Here is an 18,777-nt window from a genome sequence, read left to right as displayed (position 1 = left end):
CTGGGAGCTCGATTGGCGCTCCCTGCGGGGGAGGAGCGCCGCCGTCGCCGCCGCGAGCCGGGAGCTCGATTGTCGCTGCCTGCGGGGGAGGAGCGCCGCCGCCGCGAGCTGGGAGCTCGCTTGGCACTGCCTGCGGGGGAGGAGCGCCGCCGCCGCCGCCGCCGCGAGCTGGATTGGCGCTGCCTGCGGGGGAGGAGCGCCGCCGCGGCCGCCGCCGCGAGCTGGGAGCTCGTTTGGCGCTGCCTGCGGGGGAGGAGCGCCGCCGCCGCCGCCGCCGCGAGCTGGGAGCTCCATTGGCGCTGCCTGCGGGGGAGGAGCGCCGCCGCCGCCGCCGCCGCCGCCGCCGCCGCCGCGAGCTGGGAGCTCGACTGGCGCTCCCTGCGGGGGAGGAGCGCCGCCGCCGCCGCCGCCGCGAGCTGGGAGCTCGATTGGCGCTGCCTGTGGGGGAGGAGCGCCGCCGCCGTCGCCGCCGCGAGCTGGGAGCTCGCTTGGCGCTGCCTGCGGGGGAGGAGCGCCGCCGCCGCGAGCTGGGAGCTCGCTTGGCACTGCCTGCGGGGGAGGAGCGCCGCCGCCGCCGCCGCCGCCGCGAGCTGGATTGGCGCTGCCTGCGGGGGAGGAGCGCCGCCGCCGCCGCCGCCGCGAGCTGGGAGCTCGTTTGGCGCTGCCTGCGGGGGAGGAGCGCCGCCGCCGCCGCCGCGAACTGGGAGCTCGATTGGCGCTGCCCTGCGGGGGAGGAGCGCCGCCGCCGCCGCCGCCGCCGCCGCCGCCGCCGCCGCCGCCACGAGCTGGGAGCTCGATTGGCGCTGCCTGCGGGGGAGGAGCGCCGCCGCCGCGAGCTGGGAGCTCGATTGGCGCTGCCTGCGTGGGAGGAGCGCCGCCGCCGTCGCCGCCGCGAGCTGGGAGCTCGGTTGGCGCTGCCTGCGGGGGAGGAGCGCCGCCGCCGCCGCCGCGAGCTGGGAGCTCGACTGGCGCTCCCTGCGGGGGAGGAGCGCCGCCGTCGCCGCCGCGAGCCGGGAGCTCGATTGTCGCTGCCTGCGGGGGAGGAGCGCCGCCGCCGCGAGCTGGGAGCTCGCTTGGCACTGCCTGCGGGGGAGGAGCGCCGCCGCCGCCGCCGCCGCCGCGAGCTGGATTGGCGCTGCTTGCGGGGGAGGAGCGCCGCCGCCGCCGCCGCCGCGAGCTGGGAGCTCGATTGGCGCTGCCTGCGGGGGAGGAGCGCCGCCGCGGCCGCGAGCTGGGAGCTCGATTGGCGCTGCCTGCGGGGGAGGAGCGCCGCCGCCGTCGCCGCCGCGAGCTGGGAGCTCGATTGGCGCTGCCTGCGTGGGAGGAGCGCCGCCGCCGCCGCCGCCCCCGCCGTCGCAGTCGTCGTGAGTGAAGAAGCGCCTCGGTGACGCCTGGTGAGGGCCCTCGCCGACGCCTGGGCTTACCTGCCGCCCGGCCAGCTCCGCTCGTTTCCCGTCCCCCGCGGCCCGGCGCGGGGCAGGCCTGCCAGGGCCATGGAGGACGAGGTGGTCCGCATTGCCAAGAAGATGGACAAGATGGTGCAGAAGAAAAACGCGGTGAGCGCGGCGGGCGGCGCGGGCCGGAGGGAGGCCGGGCGGCGGGCGGGGGCCAGTCGGCCTGAGGGGGCTCCCGGCCCGCGGTGAGCGCGGCGGGTGCTGCGAGACGGCGGCGAGGCCCGCGCTCTGGGGAGGGGTTCCTGGGGAGGGGAGAGCTTCGTGTCCCGCGGCCGCGTCCCGGGCAGGGGTTCTGGGGGGCGTCCTGTCCCGCAGCTGCGTCCCGGGCAGGGGTCTGGGGGGCGTCCTGTCCCGCAGCTGCGTCCCGGGCAGGGGTTCTGGGGGGCGTCCTGTCCCGCGGCCGCGTCCCGGGGAGGGGGTCCTGGGGGGGTCCCGGGGAGGGCGTCCGGTCCCGCGGCCACCGGCGCTGGGATCCGCCCTGGGCGCCCGAGGCCCCTCGTGATTAGCGCAGCCCGGTAAACTCTATGGAGGCATCCTCCTCATTATTTTAAACGTGACGGTGGTAAAGCCTCGCTGGTTTAGCTGAAGAGTGCAGAGAGCCCTCCCTGTTTGAAAGAATTGGTTCTCTTTCCCGGGCTTATTGGCCAGCAGCGAGAAAACAACATCAAACAGAGGTTTGTGATCAGTTTTAGACATGAAACTGTTCAAGCAAAACGTGAATTTCCTGGATCTTATTTTTGAGGAAGGCTGAACATTCCCTTGATTGTCTCAACTCCCCTGCATGTTTGCTTAGCAATTAAAAAAGGTGAACTACGCCAGTGTACTTGGCAAGTTGCTAAACTTTTTGGAAAAAGTGGATCTTGTTAGGCCGCGGAGTGCGGGGAGCTGTGTTTAAGGCATTGCCGCCGACGAGGCTGTGCTGCCGGCTGGATTTGGACACATGTCGTTGCTGGTCCTCTCAGTGGTTTACAGTTGCTACCGGTGGCGTTTTCTGTCACTGATAACGTGTGCACGTGAACGTGGTCTCTTGCGGTTTGTATGAGGTGCTCCAGTTTCTGCATTTCTTTCCACCTGTGTGGGCCACTCTCAGTCCCTTGCTTCCGAGTCGTCTATATTTTCAGCTAAACTTCTGAAATTCTAAGTCCAACGAATGTGAAGGAGAGAAGGGCTGCTCTGATTTGCACAGCACTTTGGAGTTACAAAGCGTTTGTGCAGAATTCTTTGGGGACTCACGACAGCTGTGTTGCATTCATTTTACAGAATAAGAAACTGAGTCAGACCAAGCAGTTCACCTCCTTAAATGAAGTGTGCGTTGTGGATTAAGCCAGGACCCGAGTTTTCTGCTGGGCAGCATGCAGAAGTAGTGTTAAACACCGAATTCTTAAGACTTCAGACTTGGTGTGCGCCTCTTTTCCTTTAACAGGTGCATTGCCCGGCGTGTAATTTCATACCCTGTTCATCTGTCTTTGCAATTTTGGCTTTTTAAAGGATTTCCTGTTTGTTTTCTGTTGCAGACGTTGCCGGTGCCATTTATTTTTTCTGTTGATACAGGCCTTTCATTCCTCACTGCAAGTGATGAGTTCTGTATATTTGATTGGCTGAACGTTTCTGTTATTCTGTTTAAACTGGCAAGTTTTTTTTCTTTGCCTAGAGAACCCTAGACTCCCCTAGTAGAAGCTGGCTCCTAGGGAAAAAGGCCGTTTCTTGGGTAATTTTTTTCTCGAACTCAGGCTATAAAATGTGTACCTTTTAATCATCTAGTGCACTAGGTGTTTTTGTTTGTTTCCTTTCCTTGAAATAGACGTTTCCTAGAAATGAGGAATTCCTTAGTGAGCAAGTATGGAGAAGACCAGTTTGTATTTATCTGCAGTTCTCAAATTATAAACACATAATGCGTCAGCAGGAGAATGAGGATAAGCTCCACAGATGATCCTCAAGTCTCACTTTTCTTTTCAAATCTTATATTTCTAGTAGTACAGAACTTTACCAATATAAAAACTTGCCCCCCCCCCAAAAAAAAAGAACACAACTGCAGGAAAGAACAAAGAGCACTTAAAGTGTGTGTGTGTCTAATATATACATGTACATATACCCAGGTACATACACCTTTATATTTATATGTTATTTTGTAAATAAGTGACAATAATAATGTCTTGTGGAGATGTAGAACAGAAGTATACAACGAAAGCACAAACAGCAGGAGGGGCAAATGGAGTTAAACTGTTCAACCTCCATGGGATGGTTCCATGGAGGAGGCAGAGAGGGGGATGGGATCCTCGAAGAGCTGCTGAAGACCTTGCATTTTTTGCAGATCTCTTTAGAATGCTACTTGCATATTGTGCTCTCACTGAATGCACCTGGCTGAGCTATGGCACATTAGCACGGTAAACATTTGTCAGATTTGCCCTAGTCAGAAAATTTTCTATACCTGCCATCCTGCTTGGCACTTAAAAAAAAATTTTTTTTTTTTAAGCTCTCTATGATATAGGGATGATGGGTGAAGAAGGTAGGCTGCAGGGTAATATGTAGTATGTATGATCCCATTTTGATACAGTAAACAGAAAGTATTAAATGCATGCCTGTTTGTATGAGCAGTGAGTTTGCATGGTTATCTCAAGAGGGAGGGAATGGGACGGGTAGAGAAAGAGACTGACCACGGACTATTGTTTTACTTGTTACAAGAGGCATGTGTTGCCTTCATTTCTGATTAAACTTTTTGTGTCCAGATTATTGTAGGTTTACATGCAGTTGTAAGAAATAATAGTGCGATAGCTCCTGTGTGTCCTTTACCCAGTTTTCCCCAATGGTAACATCTTACAGAATCATAGTATACTGTCACAACCTGGGTATTGCCATTGACACAGTCAAGATAGAGAACATTTCCATCCCACAGGATCTCTCCTGATGCCATTTTATAGCCACTGCTGCTCCCCCACTCCCCACCAAATCATAATGATCTGATAGTGCAGTGGATAAAGTTGCAATAAAGTTTTTGTGCAGATGATCAAGGGAAAATACCCCCTGGGGAAGATGGCCCGTCTCCCACTCCCCCGGCCCTATCTGTCCCTGGCAACCTGTCATTTCAAGAATGTTATGTGGGACTTCCCTGGTGGCGCAGCGGTTAAGAATCTGCCTGCCATTGCAGGGGACATGGGTTTGATCCCTTGTCCGGGAAGATCCCACATGCCGCGGAGCAACTAAGCCCATGCGCCACAACGACTGAGCCTGCGCTTTAGAGCCCGGGAGCCACAACTACTGAGCCCACGTGCCACAACTACTGAAGCCCGCGTGCCTAGAGCCCGTGCTCTGCAACAAGAGAAGCCACCGCAGCGAGAAGCCCGCACACTGCAACAAAGAGTAGCCCCCGCTCGCCGCAACTAGAGAAAGCCCACACGCAGCAACGAAGACCCAACGCAGCCAAAAATAAAATAAATTAACTAATTAATTAAAAAAAAAAGAATGTTATGTGAATAAAATCATATAGTGTGTAACCTTTTTTTTTTTTTAAGTAAAAAAAATTTTTTTTTGGCTGCGCTGCCGGTTGTGCGATCTTAGTTCCCCGACCAAGGATTGAACCCAGCCCAGGTAGTGAAAGTGCTGAGTGCTAAACACTGGACCGCCAGGGAATTCCCAGTATGCAACCTTTTGGATTGGCCTTTTTCAATCAGTGTAATTCCCTGGAGAGTCATCCAAATTGCATGAATCAACAGTGCTCCTCTTTTTTAAAAAAAATATTTATTTATTTATTTATTTGGCTGTGCGGGTCTTTAGTTGCAGCATGCGGGATCTAGTTCCCTGACCAGGGATGGAACCTGGGCCCCCTGCATTGAGAGTGCAGAGTCTTAACCGCTGGAACACCAGAGAGGTCCCAGTGCCGCTTTCTTTTTAATTGCTGAGTAGTATTCCATGGTTTGGCTGTACTTCAGTTTGTTTAATCACTTGCCCATTGAAGAACATCTGAGTTTTTTTTCCCATTTCCTGACTATTACTGATAGAGATGCTGTGGACATTTGTGTACCTTTTTTTGTGCGAACATGCGTTCTCTGGGATAAATGCCGTAGGGTATGTGTTGCTTTTTTTGTTTTTTTTTCGGCTACGCTGTGCCACATGTGGGATCTTGGTTCCCCAATCAGGGATCGAGCCCGTGCCCCCTGCATTGGGAGCTTGGAGTCTTAACCACTGGACTGCCAGGGAAATTCCTGTATTGCTCCCCCCGCCCCACTTGATTGATTGATTGGTTGATTGGCTGTATTGGGTCTTAGTTGCGGCACGCGGGACCTTCGTTAAGGCATGTGGGATCTTTATTGTCGTTGCGGCGCACGGGCTCTTCGTTGCAGCATGAGAGCTTCTCTCTAGTTGTGGCGTGCGGGTTTTCTCTCTCTAGTTGTGGCACGTGGGCTCTGTAGTTGTGGCGTGCAGGCTCCAGAGCGCGTGGGCTCTGTAGTTTGCTGCACGTGGGCTACCTCATTGAGGTGTGCGAGCTCAGTAGTTTGGTGCGAGGGCTTAGTTGCCCCGCGGCATGTGGGATCTTAGTTCCCCGACCGGGAATCGAACCCGCGTCCCCTGCATTGCAGGACGGATTCTTTACCACTGAACCACCAGGGAAGTCCCTGTATTGCTTTTTTAAATTCAAAAAAAAAAAAAAGGAAAAGCAATTAGAGGTGAAACAACTAATTATATGATGGCCTTTCAAAGTACATATTCAAACCCTACATTCTTGGTGTACATAAGTTATTTATGTTGATTTGTGGTGTTTAGCTCTAGCAACAAGGCAATAATAATAACGCTGTAGTTTTCCTTGTTTCTTTCAACTGATGATCTGTGTATTTATTACAAATATTAATTAACACTCACAAGCTACCAGGAGGCAAGTAATGGTTAGCGCTGGTGTGGTTAACTCCTTTATAGATAGGGAGGTTGAGGCATGGGTATTGTGGAATTTGCCATGTTGAGGCATGGGTATTGTGGAATTTGCCTAAGGTTATATAGCACTGTGTTCTGACTCAGATTCATTCAGATTTATTCCTTCCCTTTCTGTCTCCTGAATTAACGCTTTGTAATTTTGACCTAGGTGTGAGGACACGAAAAGGGTTTTTTTCTGTATCTGAGGTTTAGTGCTTGTTTTATAGAAGCAATATAGTATAGTGGTTAGAGTAGGCACTTTAGCATCTGATTTTTGTTTTTTTCTTAAGTCTTTAATGAATTTGTTACAATATTGCTTCTGTTTTATGTTTTGCACATGCCGGAAAGGTAATAGGCCTTGGCCCCTGGGCCTGGGCTTCGTCTCTTGTGCTGTCTCCTGTCCCTGTTGCCCCCGCGCGCTGGCCCGTCCGCGCTGTGCCAGGGGGTATTGGTCGTCTCGCGGCTCAGTTCACAGTAGCTGAAAGGGACAGTGTGTGATGTTCTCATTTCTGCCCATCGTTTTCAAAGGGAGGCTCTGGCCATTGCTCCTCGGGTAAAATGCAGAGGGAGTGCTTTTTAAGATGGGACTGTCAGTGTTGGGGACACTCCTTAATTACCAAAACGGAATCCCCTTCAGTTCCTCCAGCTGTGTTGTTTTGGCACAGAAGATGTGAGTAATAGGAACTGGAGCTAAGTTGGAGTGAAAAAACGCACCGGTCCCGCCGAATTTTCCATCGAAACAGTTGATTTGTGTTGTCTGTAGGAATTCTAAAGGGCGTACCGTTGCTTCCTAACCGGAGTCATTTGAGAGATCTACCTCTGTACGTTCAAATGATTAATTTTGAGACTTTGCTCATGTGTGCAGTAAACCCTTTAATTCCCTAAGACCTTCCTTTCCTCCATCTCCTACCCCATTAAGCCCGCTTCAGTTCATCTCCTGAATTTCTTTGGAATCTGTCAGCTCTCCCTCAACACCCTAATACTGAACTTGCCTGTGTGTTGCGATTAGGTCCTAACTAGTGTCCATATATCTTGTTTCCTTCCAATCCATTCTTCACACAAAAAACCTTCAAGGCAAGTTGGAACATTGCTCATAAACATCGCTCACAAACATTGTTTTGAGAATAGAAAACACAGTGTTTGTTGGCCTTTAAGACTCTGCGTGGTCTAGAATCCTCTCTGCTTCTCTAGCCCCATCTTGTGCCACTTGTGCCCTCACTTTCTATGCTTCAGATACACTGAATTAACCTTAGTTCTCACTCATCTGACAGAAGTCAGTTCAGATATTATTTTTCACTGTGATCCCTAGCATTAAGCAAGTTGATTATCACGTTTTGTATGAGGACTAAAACTAAACTGGGAAGTGGAAGAATTGAGTTTAAACTGTTTCAGTCAACACGCATGTATTAATGATACCTACATATTGAACACCGGGCTAGGTTTCATGAGGGATACAGAAGTTCTGGCCATCTCTGGTTTTGGATATCCCTTATTTGTTGAGACCTTTGCGTTGTTTGGTTGCCTTTTGTCTGTTTTCAAGATGGGAAAACAGGAACGAGGGAAGTATAGGTTATTACTAGGTGGGGTTGAACAAGTGGAGCAGCAAACTGCAAGGCAGAAAGAAGAGGGACGTACTATAGAGGGATATGATTTCCATTCTCAAGGCGCCTGCATCCTGTGCAGGGAGACAGCCTAACATAAAATGTGCCTAACAAAAAATATATTGACTTCTTACTAAAAATCTGCAGTTCATATAACCAAGGGGTTTATAACTTCTCCTTTAAAAGTGATATTCCTGGGACTTCCCTGGTGGTCCAGTGGTGAAGACTCTGCGCTTCCAATGCAGCAGGCGTGGGTTCAATTCCTGGTTGGGGAGCTAAGATCCCACATGCTGCGCAGCCAAAGAAATTTTTTTCAAAAGTTATACTCCTGTATTATTGAATTTAGTGGTTTAGATTTTGTTTTAATGTTAAGAAGATTTCAGTTTATTTACCAGGAACAAACAAAACATAATGTAAAAATAGTTTCCCAGAAACGATTTCCATCATTCTCTTCTTCCCTTTCTCCCGCAGACTGGTGTTTCATCTTTACAAGCTCTCTGTCTTTCCATAGGAAAGCTGTCTGGCTTGGAGGTTGCAATCCCAGGGAATTTTTCATCAGCGGGGAAGTCTCCATCACTACAGAGGGATCAAGGGAGAAGTCAGTCCCTGGTAAGTGAGATGCTCCCCCTAAACACCAACACAGCAGTCGTGTACCTTTTAAGGGGTTCAGGGGCAAGATGGGCAAGGCATTTCTACTAACTCTTCTTAAGGACCATGGACAGTGCCGTAAGCTACGAGGTAAGCGGTGACTGTTGTAATTCTTACTGGTGATCATTTCCTGTCACTGATTCTCGGCTTTCTTTGTATTTCATAGGACTGTTGTCAGTCCAATAGAAAATGAGTCTTATTTTTAAAAAACTGAAATGTTTTACAAAGCCTAGCATTCTCATATAGAGTCCTTTCAATTCTCCCCACTTTCCCAAGAGGCTATGAACGCTTCACACCATGAACTAGGAGAGGGGGTAGAGCCCTTTCTGATGAAATACATCAACAAAGACAGAGTCTTAGCCTGCTTGCTCTCTGGACAGGATCTCGGACTACAAGGTCTTCAATCCTGGTATAAATGAAGGAAGTGAGGACAGTTCAACTGGCACTCTCATAACAAGAGTTGTGAAACACCTTCCAAAGAGACTATAGCAGTAGATGAGGGAAGGGAGTGCTACAGTGTGGTAGTACAGGGGGAATGATCGGCTACAGCAGTGAAAAATGTGGTACCTATTGGTGTGCTCTCGGGGTTCTTGTACATGTAGCATAGATGACCTTTACAGTGGCCCTCTCACCTTCCCACCTGCATTAGGTGTTCTTTTTTTTTTAAATTTATGTTTATTTATTTATTTATTGTTTGAACTTATTTATTCTATGTGTTTATTTTTTTGGCTGCACTGGGTCTTCATTGCTGTGCACGGGCTTTCTCTAGTTGGCGGCTAGCGGGGGCTACTCTTGGTTGCGGTGTGCGGGCGTCTCATCGCGGTGGCGTCTATTGTTGCGGAGCATGCGCTCTAGGCGCGTGGGCTTCGGTAGTTGCGGCTCACGGGCTCTAGAATGCAGGCTCAGTAGTTGTGGCACATGGGCTTAGTTGCTCCACGGCATGTGGGATCTTCGCAGACCAGGGCTCGAACCCGTGTCCCCCGCATTGCATTGGCAGGTGGATTCTTAACCACTGCGCCACCAGGGAAGCCCTATTCTGTATACTTTTAAAATATTTTTTAAAATTTTACTTCTGAATCCACAGAGTTAAAAATCTTTTATTATTAAACCAAATAATATTTCTCTTTTAAAGGAGTCCTTTCTACCAAGTACCTGTATGTAAAGGTAAGACCGTGAACTGTGGGCTCTATGTAGACCGATCCATTTGATGTCAGAAGAGGTATAAAATACACTTTCACAGTTGGATTTCCTCTCCTGTGCTCTGCCACCAACATGAAAACAGCATACCCAGAGTAGCCTGGGTTTCAGTACAAGGCATGTGGAACAGACCCAAACCGTTTTTGCATCCTGATGCCAAACTCCAACTGACTCATAAGCCCATGAGTGAGGAAAGCAAATGTCTGTTGTTACGAAGCACTGAGATTTTCGAGGTTCTTATACAGTATCACGGTGGCAATAGGTAACTGACACATTAAAGGTGTTCTGTGTGATATTGATTAGACTATACATTTGGGGGGCATAATTTTATATCACAATAAAAATGTATAAGATATATAACCATCTCGGGTTTCCCTGATAGCGCAGTGGTTAAGAATCCGCCTGCCAATGCAGGGGACACGGGTGCCAGCCCTGGTCCGGGAAGATCCCCCATGCCGCGGAGCAACTAAGCCCATGTGCCACAACTACTGAGCCTGCGCTCTAGAGCCCGCGAGCCACAACTACTGAGCCCATGCACCGAAGCCCACGCGCCTAGAGCCCGTGCTCCACCACAAGAGAAGCCACCGCAATGAGAAGCCCGTGCACCGCAACGAAGAGTAGCCCCCGCTCGCCGCAACTAGAGAAAGGCTGCACGCAGCGATGAAGACCCAACACAGCCAAAAATAAAATAAATAAAAGTAAAAAAAAAAAAAAGAAAAGAAATATAACCATTTCAACATATAAATGTATTTATTCAAATTAAATTCAGTGCAATTTACATGTGGAACTAAGCAATTTTCTTTATACATTTAGGCATATTCCATTTATACCTACAGACAGATAAACTTTTTGCACAAGTAGGAAAACTTAAAATATATTTTGAATAGATTTGTACAAACTGTTGAATACTTTAAAATTAGTAATTGAAAGTTCCCACCCTCATTTGGAGGTAGAATGGGAACTTAACTTTCCAGTTACTGGTCTGAAAAAGAAAATAACTTGCTATAATTTTGAATGTTATATAGTATAAGCACTATAAAAATATCACTGTCATGATAGCATAGGAACACTCTAAATGTAGACCTTATGGTAGAAATTGCTAGCTGTTCACCAAAACTCATTTCTTCTTCATCCTGGAAAGCACAGCTAAACTATTCCTAGTCAGTGGAAAGTGATGTGGGCCACACCTAGGCCTAGCCCATAAAAGCCTCCCAACATGTGCTCCTCCATGCTTTTCGTCCCTTCCAGTTGACTATGATGATGAATCCAAGGTTCCATGTTTTAAAGAAAGCAGAGTCACAGTCAACCTGGGTCCCTGCTCAACGTTTCTTGAGCAAGAAATAGACTGGTATTGTGTTTGCTATCTGTTCACTGTATCATGCAAAACAATAGTAAAAGAAACAATGCCAAATAGTTATCTACCTCCCTAAAATTGAACCTCTATAGTTTTTATGTTTTCATGAACTACTTGCATTCTTATGACAAGTATTATGAGTTGAAAATACGTCAGCCACAAGTAGCATGAGTTTCACATAGGTTGTTAACTTCACTAGAAATTGAAGTAAAAACATAATAAATTATATTCTCTTCATAGCTATGTAAATAAAAGATGTTTTAATCATGTACAACCTAATGCTTAAAATTAAAATTAGGTTTTCTAACTAGAAAGACCCAATCAAGAAATTTCTTAGTTAATGACACACAAAAGTTGGTAATGTGACCTAAAATTCTCTTACCATCTGTGCCATGAAGAACAGTAATCTGTTGGACTGAAGATGATGAAGCAAACTTGACAGGAACTTTGCCCAACTTCTGTGTACTGAGGTCTGGAATATCATGTCCACGATCTTCAGCATTAACAAAAATCTCAGATGAAAACATGGTTTTTCCTGGACTCTCTGTTGTTATCTGAGTGACTGCATCAGATGATAATTTTCCAGAGAAGGGAGAAAACGGGGTCTTAATCTCCTTTGGTGATCTGAACAAAAAAGAGAAAGCACACAGCAGGTCATATCCTTGGCTTATCAAATACTGTAATTTCTTTCCAAATGTGGCTTCAATATTTTTTGGAGACACATCCAACTCAAATGGTTAAGTTATTTCTGCAGTACCCTGTGCTTTTTTACATACTTATTACAGGGTGATCATGCATGAGTTTACTTTTACTTATTTTAAAATCTACTTTTATTTTGGATTTAGAATGCTATTATATAAGGAAAGGGTACTTTTCAGTTGAAGTGGAAAGATATCCATTAAAAAATAATTACTGGAAGTCCACTATAAATTAGGGGACTATGCTAAACGCATAGAGTGTACAAAAATAAAAAAGAAACAGAGCCTTTCCTCAAAAAGTTTATATGTCAGTGGGGGAACCAGAGGTTTTTAAGGTTGTAATTATGTATATAGATTATAAAGAATCCATATTAAAACATAATGGAGTAAATAAATGAGTGTATAAATAAATAAATAATAGGAGGGAGGGAGAAGACAAATCTTGCCAACAGAAGAATTCCATATGTAGGTAACCTCCCCCCCGCCCCCCCCCGGCATCCATCTCCTCCCCAAGGAGGTGGAGGTGAAGCTTAATCTTCCCCTTAAGTCCAGTCCTGGGCTGGCCTTAATGATTGAATTCCAGAGACAGTATAAAATGGGAGAAAAAGTAACTTTACAGTGGAGAAACCAAGCAAACACCATGTTATGCAAGTGATGATGTTTCACATCACCAGTGATGTCACGGAGACACTACATACTCTCTGTTATGATGTGATGAGACGGTTACTTCGCTTCTGCGGTATTCTTTGTCAAAACCTATAACTCCAGTCGAATCATGAGAAAAACATCAGCCAAACCCAGACTGAGAACAATTCTACAAAATATCAGACAAATATTCCTCAAGACTGTCAAAATCATGAAAAACAAGGAAGGAATGAGGAACTGTCATAGACCAGAGAAGACTAAGGAGACATGACAACTAACTAAGTGGAATGTGATATACTGGATTGGGTCCTAGAACAGAAAAAGGTCATTAACAGGAAAACTGGTGAAATCCAAAAAAAGTCTTAAGTTTAGTTAATAGTAATGTATAAATGTTGGCTTTTTAATTTTGAAAAATATACTATGGTAGTATAAGATGTTAGCAATAGGAAAAACTGGGAGAGAGGTAAAGGGAACTCTGTTTGTATCTTTTCTGCAGATTTGAAATTATTTGAAAATGAAAAAGGTCATTTTTAAAAAATGGAGTAATACTGTATTGTATTATATCACAGAAGAAGAAGACCTTTTAAAAGGTCTTTTAAATCTCTACCCTCTATATACTATTCACTAATTAAAAGGACAATTATGAGAAAAGAAAATAGGCCCATCTCCCTTATGTATACAGAAGCAAAAATCATACACAAAATGTTAGACAATCAAATGTAGAGTGTGTGAGTGAGTGAATGTGTGTGTGTGTGTGTGTGTGTGTGTGTGTGTGTGTGAATTCCTACCAAGTTGTTTTACTCCAGAAATGCAAGGTGAGTTAACATTCAAATATCAATAAATGTCATGCACCACATCCATAAAATAAAGGAGAAAATGTATATGATCATATCAGTATAGTCAGATAAAGCATTTGATAAAATTCAATAATTATGTATGATTAAAAACTCATAGCAAAGGGAAACTACAAAAAACTTTAGAGCCACCATCCTATTTATAGTGAAATGTGGAGAACGTCCACTGTAAGATTAGGAACAAAATAAGAATGCCAACTCTTACCTTTTCTATTCAACCTATTAGTAAAAGTATTAAATGGCATTAGCAGTAAGGCAGGAAAAAGAAATCAGAAATATAAGGCTAAGAAAGGAAGAAATCATACTGTCACTTTCCATAGTTGATATAATTAAGGATACAGAAAATCCAAAACCATCTACAGATAACTTATTAGAATATCAGTTAGTTTTTAGAAGAGTTGCCAGATAAGAGACCAAACATTAAAAAATTCCACTAACATTTTTCTGTGTCTGAAAAGTTATAAAATTAAAAACTAAAAAATATGCCATCTACATTATCATCAAAACATCATATACCTAATAATAAGTGTAATAAAAAATGTAAGAACCCTATTAGAATAGAAAACTATTGATATATCATAGAGAGAAATTAAAGGTGATCTAAATAGGATTTCTGCTTTGAGGCAGGATGTATAGGCATACCTCACTTTATTGCACTTCACTTTATTGTACCTTGCAGATAATGCTTTTTTTTTTTTTTTTTTTTTTTTTTTTTTTTTTTACAAATTGAAGGTTTGTGGCAACCCTGTGTCAAGCAGCTCTACTGGTGGTGCCATTTTTCCAACAGCATTTGCTCACTTCGTGTCTCTATGTCATGTTTTGGTAAGTCTCACAATATTTCAAACTTTTTCACTATTATACTTGTTACATGATCTGTGATCAGTGATCTTTGATGTTACTATTGCAAAAAGATTACAGCTTGCTGAAGGCTCAGATGATGGGTAGCATTCTTAAAGTCTACTTTCAAATTAAGATATGTACTTTTTTTAGACATAATGCTATTGCACACTTAATAGACTACAGTATAGCATAAACATAACTTTTACATGCACTGGGAAACCAAACAACTCGTGTGACTTGCTTTCTTATGATATTCTCCTTATTGTGGTGTCTGGGACCAAAGCCATATCTCCATAATAATATGCCTGCACTAGGTAGGCACAGGCCATCACTCCTGCTGCAACGAGCAAACAAACTTGAATAAAAGATCATCGAGCTAAGGAAGCAATCAAGAAACAATATCAACTAATATGCTAGAGAGGGACATTTAGAGATTTGGAGCAGGGGTTTGGTGTAGGGAGACATACTCCACTGGAAAAGAGAAATCACCATATCTTTTGATGAACTCATTTGCTGGCATGATGGAGTGAAATCTAGCAGAATGTCAAGCCGATTTCCCCCACAGGACATTTCCTTAGTGTCAGGGTGGTATAGGATGATGGGGGACTGAGCCAAGAAAGCAGAGTGAAATTTCCTGCACAGTCATGGCACTAACAAACCAAATCCCGCTAGATAAAGGGGCCTGTGACAATCATTAGGTCTCCTCTTCAAGACATTTGCCAGTTTTTGAACCTATATAAAGCAGGAAGCTAAATACCTAATGCCTGAGGGAGAGAACTTTCCAAAGTGAGGAATTAGAGACCTACCAGACTCACAGTAAAAACCCAGAAGTGCCATCCCCAAGAAGGGGGCTGAGTCAGAAAAAGTGAAGTCATCTGCAATGTTTCAGTGTTTATGAGACAAATTTTCACTGAGAAAGTGTAACGGCAACAAATACATAGCTGGTCTCTCCTTACATTTGCCATACTCTGAAGCTGTGAGAACTGAGAGCCTAAAGAGCTGAATTCAAACATCTGAAAGACTGAAGTCAATAACTGACTGTATTTATTGAAGAATCAAAGACCTGTCAGGCTCACAGCAAAAATCCAGGGAGGCCACAAATTAGGAAAAATCATAGGTAGGATGAGACAACTAAAGCTCCAACCCAGTTCTGACCTAGTAAAATTCCTGAAATGACTGAAATGATCAGCCACTCTGATTAACAGAGAAAAGGGTAAATCTTCTCTGGTGCAAAGTAATAGCATCTTCAGTCTCTATGAATTTTTTATTCACCACGTCCAGCACACAATCAAAAATTATGAAATTCCTGAAGCAGGAAAAAGTGACTAAAACTTAAGACAAAAAAAAAAAAAAAAAAAAAAAACCAAGAAAAATTGATTTAGAGGGAATTCAGATTCTGGAGTTAGCACAGAACTTTAAAATGACTATATTGAGAGTAAAAGATGGGGATTAATAGATTAAAATATGGAGAATCTCAACAGAAAATTGGAATCAATTTTAAAAAATCAAATACAGATAAATGAAAAATAAGAAAACTGATCCCCAGCAGACCTTAGGGAATACTAGAAGAAATTTTTTTGGGCTGAAGTAAAATGGCCCAACATAGAACAGAGCTGGGCTCTCGGTCCCATATTGAACTCGAGTTGGAAGAGGCGAGTCCGGTCTCAAAACGGAGGTAAAACCGCCGCCCGGTCGCCCCCAGCCCGACTCCGGCCGCCGCCGCCGCCGGGGGGAGGAGGGCCATGATCCAAAGGAACCAGAACAGTTGAGAAAACTGTTTATTGGTGGTCTGAGCTTTGAAACTACAGACGATAGCTTAAGAGAACATTTTGAGAAATGGGGCACACTTACAGATTGTGTGGTGATGAGAGACCCCCAGACAAACCGTTCCAGGGGCTTTGGTTTTGTGACTTACTCTTGGGTTGAAGAGGTGGATGCAGCAATGTGTGCTCGACCACACAAGGTTGATGGGCGTGTAGTGGAACCAAAGAGAGCTGTTTCTAGAGAGGATTCTGTAAAGCCTGGTGCCCGTCTAACAGTGAAGAAAATTTTTGTTGGTGGTATTAAAGAAGATACAGAAGAATGTAATTCGAGAGACTACTTTGAAAAGTATGGCAAGATTGAAACCATAGGAGTTATGGAAGACAGGCAGAGTGGAAAAAAGAGAGGATTTGCTTTTGTAACTTTTGATGATCATGATAGAGTTGATAAAATTGTTGTTCAGAAATACCACACTATTAATGGGCATAATTGTAAGTGAAAAAGGCCCTTTCTAAACAAGAAATGCAATCTGCTGGATCACAGAGAGGTCGTGGAGGTGGATCTGGCAACTTTATGGGTCGTGGAGGAAACTTTGGAGGTGGTGGAGGTAACTTTGGCCGTGGTGGAAACTTTGGTGGAAGAGGAGGCTATGGTGGTGGAGGTGGTGGCAGCAGAGGTAGTTATGGAGGAGGTGATGGTGGATAAAACGGATTTGGAGGCGACGGTGGTAACGATGGTGGTGGTCCTGGTTACAGTAGTAGAGGAGGCTATGGTGGTGGTGGACCAGGATATGGAAACCAAGATGGTGGATATGGTGGCGGTGGTGGAGGATATGATGCTTACAATGAAGGAGGAAATTTTGGAGGTAACTATGGTGGTGGTGGTGGGAGCTATAATGATTTTGGAAATTATAGTGGACAACAGCAATCAAATTATGGACCCATGAAGGGGGGCAGTTTTGGTGGAAGAAGCTCGGGAAGTCCCTATGGTGGTGGTTATGGATCTGGTGGTGGAAGTGGTGGATATGGTAGCAGAAGGTTCTCAAAACTCAGAAGAAAAGGGCTACAGTTCTTAGCAGGAGAGAGAGCGAGGAGTTGTCAGGAAAGCTGCAGGTTACTTTGAGACAGTCGTCCCAAATGCATTAGAGGAACTGTAAAAACCTGCCGCAGAAGGAACGATGATCCATAGTCAGAAAAGTTACTGCAGCTTAAACAGGAAACCCTTCTTGTTCAGGACTGTCCTAGCCACAGTTTGCAAAAAGTGCAGCTATTGATTCATGCAACGGAGGGTCAATTAGATGTACATTCCTGAGGTCTTTTATCTGTTGTAGCTTTGTCTTTTTCTTTTCATTACATCAGGTATATTGCCCTGTAAATTGTGGTAGTGGTACCAGGAATAAAAAATTAAGGAATTTTAAACTTTTCAATATTTGTGTAGTTCAGTTTTTCTACATTTTAGTACAGAAACTTTAACAAAATGCAGTTTTGAAGGTGTTTCCTTGTGAGTTAACAAGTAAAGAAGATCATTGTTCATTAATATTTTGTATGAATTTTGCTAAAGTTAACTGTAAAGAAACACCTGCTGACTTGCAGTTTAAGGGGATCTATTCTCCCCATTTCCAAACCATGAAATGAATGGGCTCTGACATGTGGAGAGAATAGATATTTGTATGTTTGCAATGTGTGTTTTAGATAATAGAATTGGGTATTTAAATTAGCATATTTGTGAATTTAATAGCTTTAAGATTTACTTCAAATGAAAAATCTCAGAATTCAAAAAAAAAAAAACAAAAGAACAGAGCTGGGAGCGCGATTGGCGCTGCCTGCGGGGGAGGAGCGCCGCCGCCGCCGCGAGCTGGGAGCTCGATTGGCGCTCCCTGCGGGGGAGGAGCGCCGCCGCCGCCGCCGCCGCCGCCGCGAGCTTGATTGGCGCTGCCTGCGGGGGAGGAGCGCCGCCGCGGCCGCCGCCGCGAGCTGGGAGCTCGTTTGGCGCTGCCTGCGGGGGAGGAGCGCCGCCGCCGCCGCCGCCGCGAGCTGGGAGCTCCATTGGCGCTGCCTGCGGGGGAGGAGCGCCGCCGCCGCCGCCGCCGCCGCCGCGAGCTCGACTGGCGCTCCCTGCGGGGGAGGAGCGCCGCCGCCGCCGCCGCCGCGAGCTGGGAGCTCGATTGGCGCTGCCTGTGGGGGAGGAGCGCCGCCGCCGTCGCCGCCGCGAGCTGGGAGCTCGCTTGGCGCTGCCTGCGGGGGAGGAGCGCCGCCGCCGCGAGCTGGGAGCTCGCTTGGCACTGCCTGCGGGGGAGGAGCGCCGCCGCCGCCGCCGCCGCCGCGAGCTGGATTGGCGCTGCCTGCGGGGGAGGAGCGCCGCCGCCGCCGCCGCCGCGAGCTGGGAGCTCGTTTGGCGCTGCCTGCGGGGGAGGAGCGCCGCCGCCGCCGCCGCGAACTGGGAGCTCGATTGGCGCTGCCCTGCGGGGGAGGAGCGCCGCCGCCGCCGCCGCTGCCGCCGCCACGAGCTGGGAGCTCGATTGGCGCTGCCTGCGGGGGAGGAGCGCCGCCGCCGCGAGCTGGGAGCTCGATTGGCGCTGCCTGCGTGGGAGGAGCGCCGCCGCCGTCGCCGCCGCGAGCTGGGAGCTCGGTTGGCGCTGCCTGCGGGGGAGGAGCGCCGCCGCCGCCGCCGCGAGCTGGGAGCTCGACTGGCGCTCCCTGCGGGGGAGGAGCGCCGCCGTCGCCGCCGCGAGCCGGGAGCTCGATTGTCGCTGCCTGCGGGGGAGGAGCGCCGCCGCCGCGAGCTGGGAGCTCGCTTGGCACTGCCTGCGGGGGAGGAGCGCCG

The 18,777-nt window shown here is 47.2% G+C and overlaps 1 protein-coding gene and 1 pseudogene across 2 annotated transcripts in view; both read left to right on the top strand.

The window, feature by feature from the left end:
* The first annotated feature begins 1,242 nt into the window (after window positions 1-1,242).
* The window catches only part of LOC309621863 (uncharacterized protein), a 160,684-nt gene continuing 143,149 nt past the window's right edge, over window positions 1,243-18,777 (top strand). The window contains exons 1-2 of the mRNA XM_082409186.1: window positions 1,243-1,556; window positions 8,429-8,566. Coding sequence (XP_082265312.1) covers window positions 1,494-1,556; window positions 8,429-8,566 — 201 coding nt within the window. The 5' untranslated portion in view covers window positions 1,243-1,493. The remainder of the gene's footprint in view (window positions 1,557-8,428; window positions 8,567-18,777) is intronic.
* LOC309621872 (heterogeneous nuclear ribonucleoprotein A3 pseudogene) lies at window positions 15,830-16,797 on the top strand (annotated as a pseudogene). Its single transcript has 2 exons — window positions 15,830-16,615; window positions 16,673-16,797. The product of its transcript is annotated as a heterogeneous nuclear ribonucleoprotein A3 pseudogene (transcript).

Source organism: Balaenoptera borealis, assembly GCF_965194805.1.
Source record: "Balaenoptera borealis genome assembly, contig: HAP1_SCAFFOLD_1115, whole genome shotgun sequence".
NCBI lineage: Eukaryota > Metazoa > Chordata > Mammalia > Artiodactyla > Balaenopteridae > Balaenoptera > Balaenoptera borealis.
Note: the sequence above shows the minus strand (reverse complement) of the source record. Positions and strands in the feature narration are given on the sequence as shown.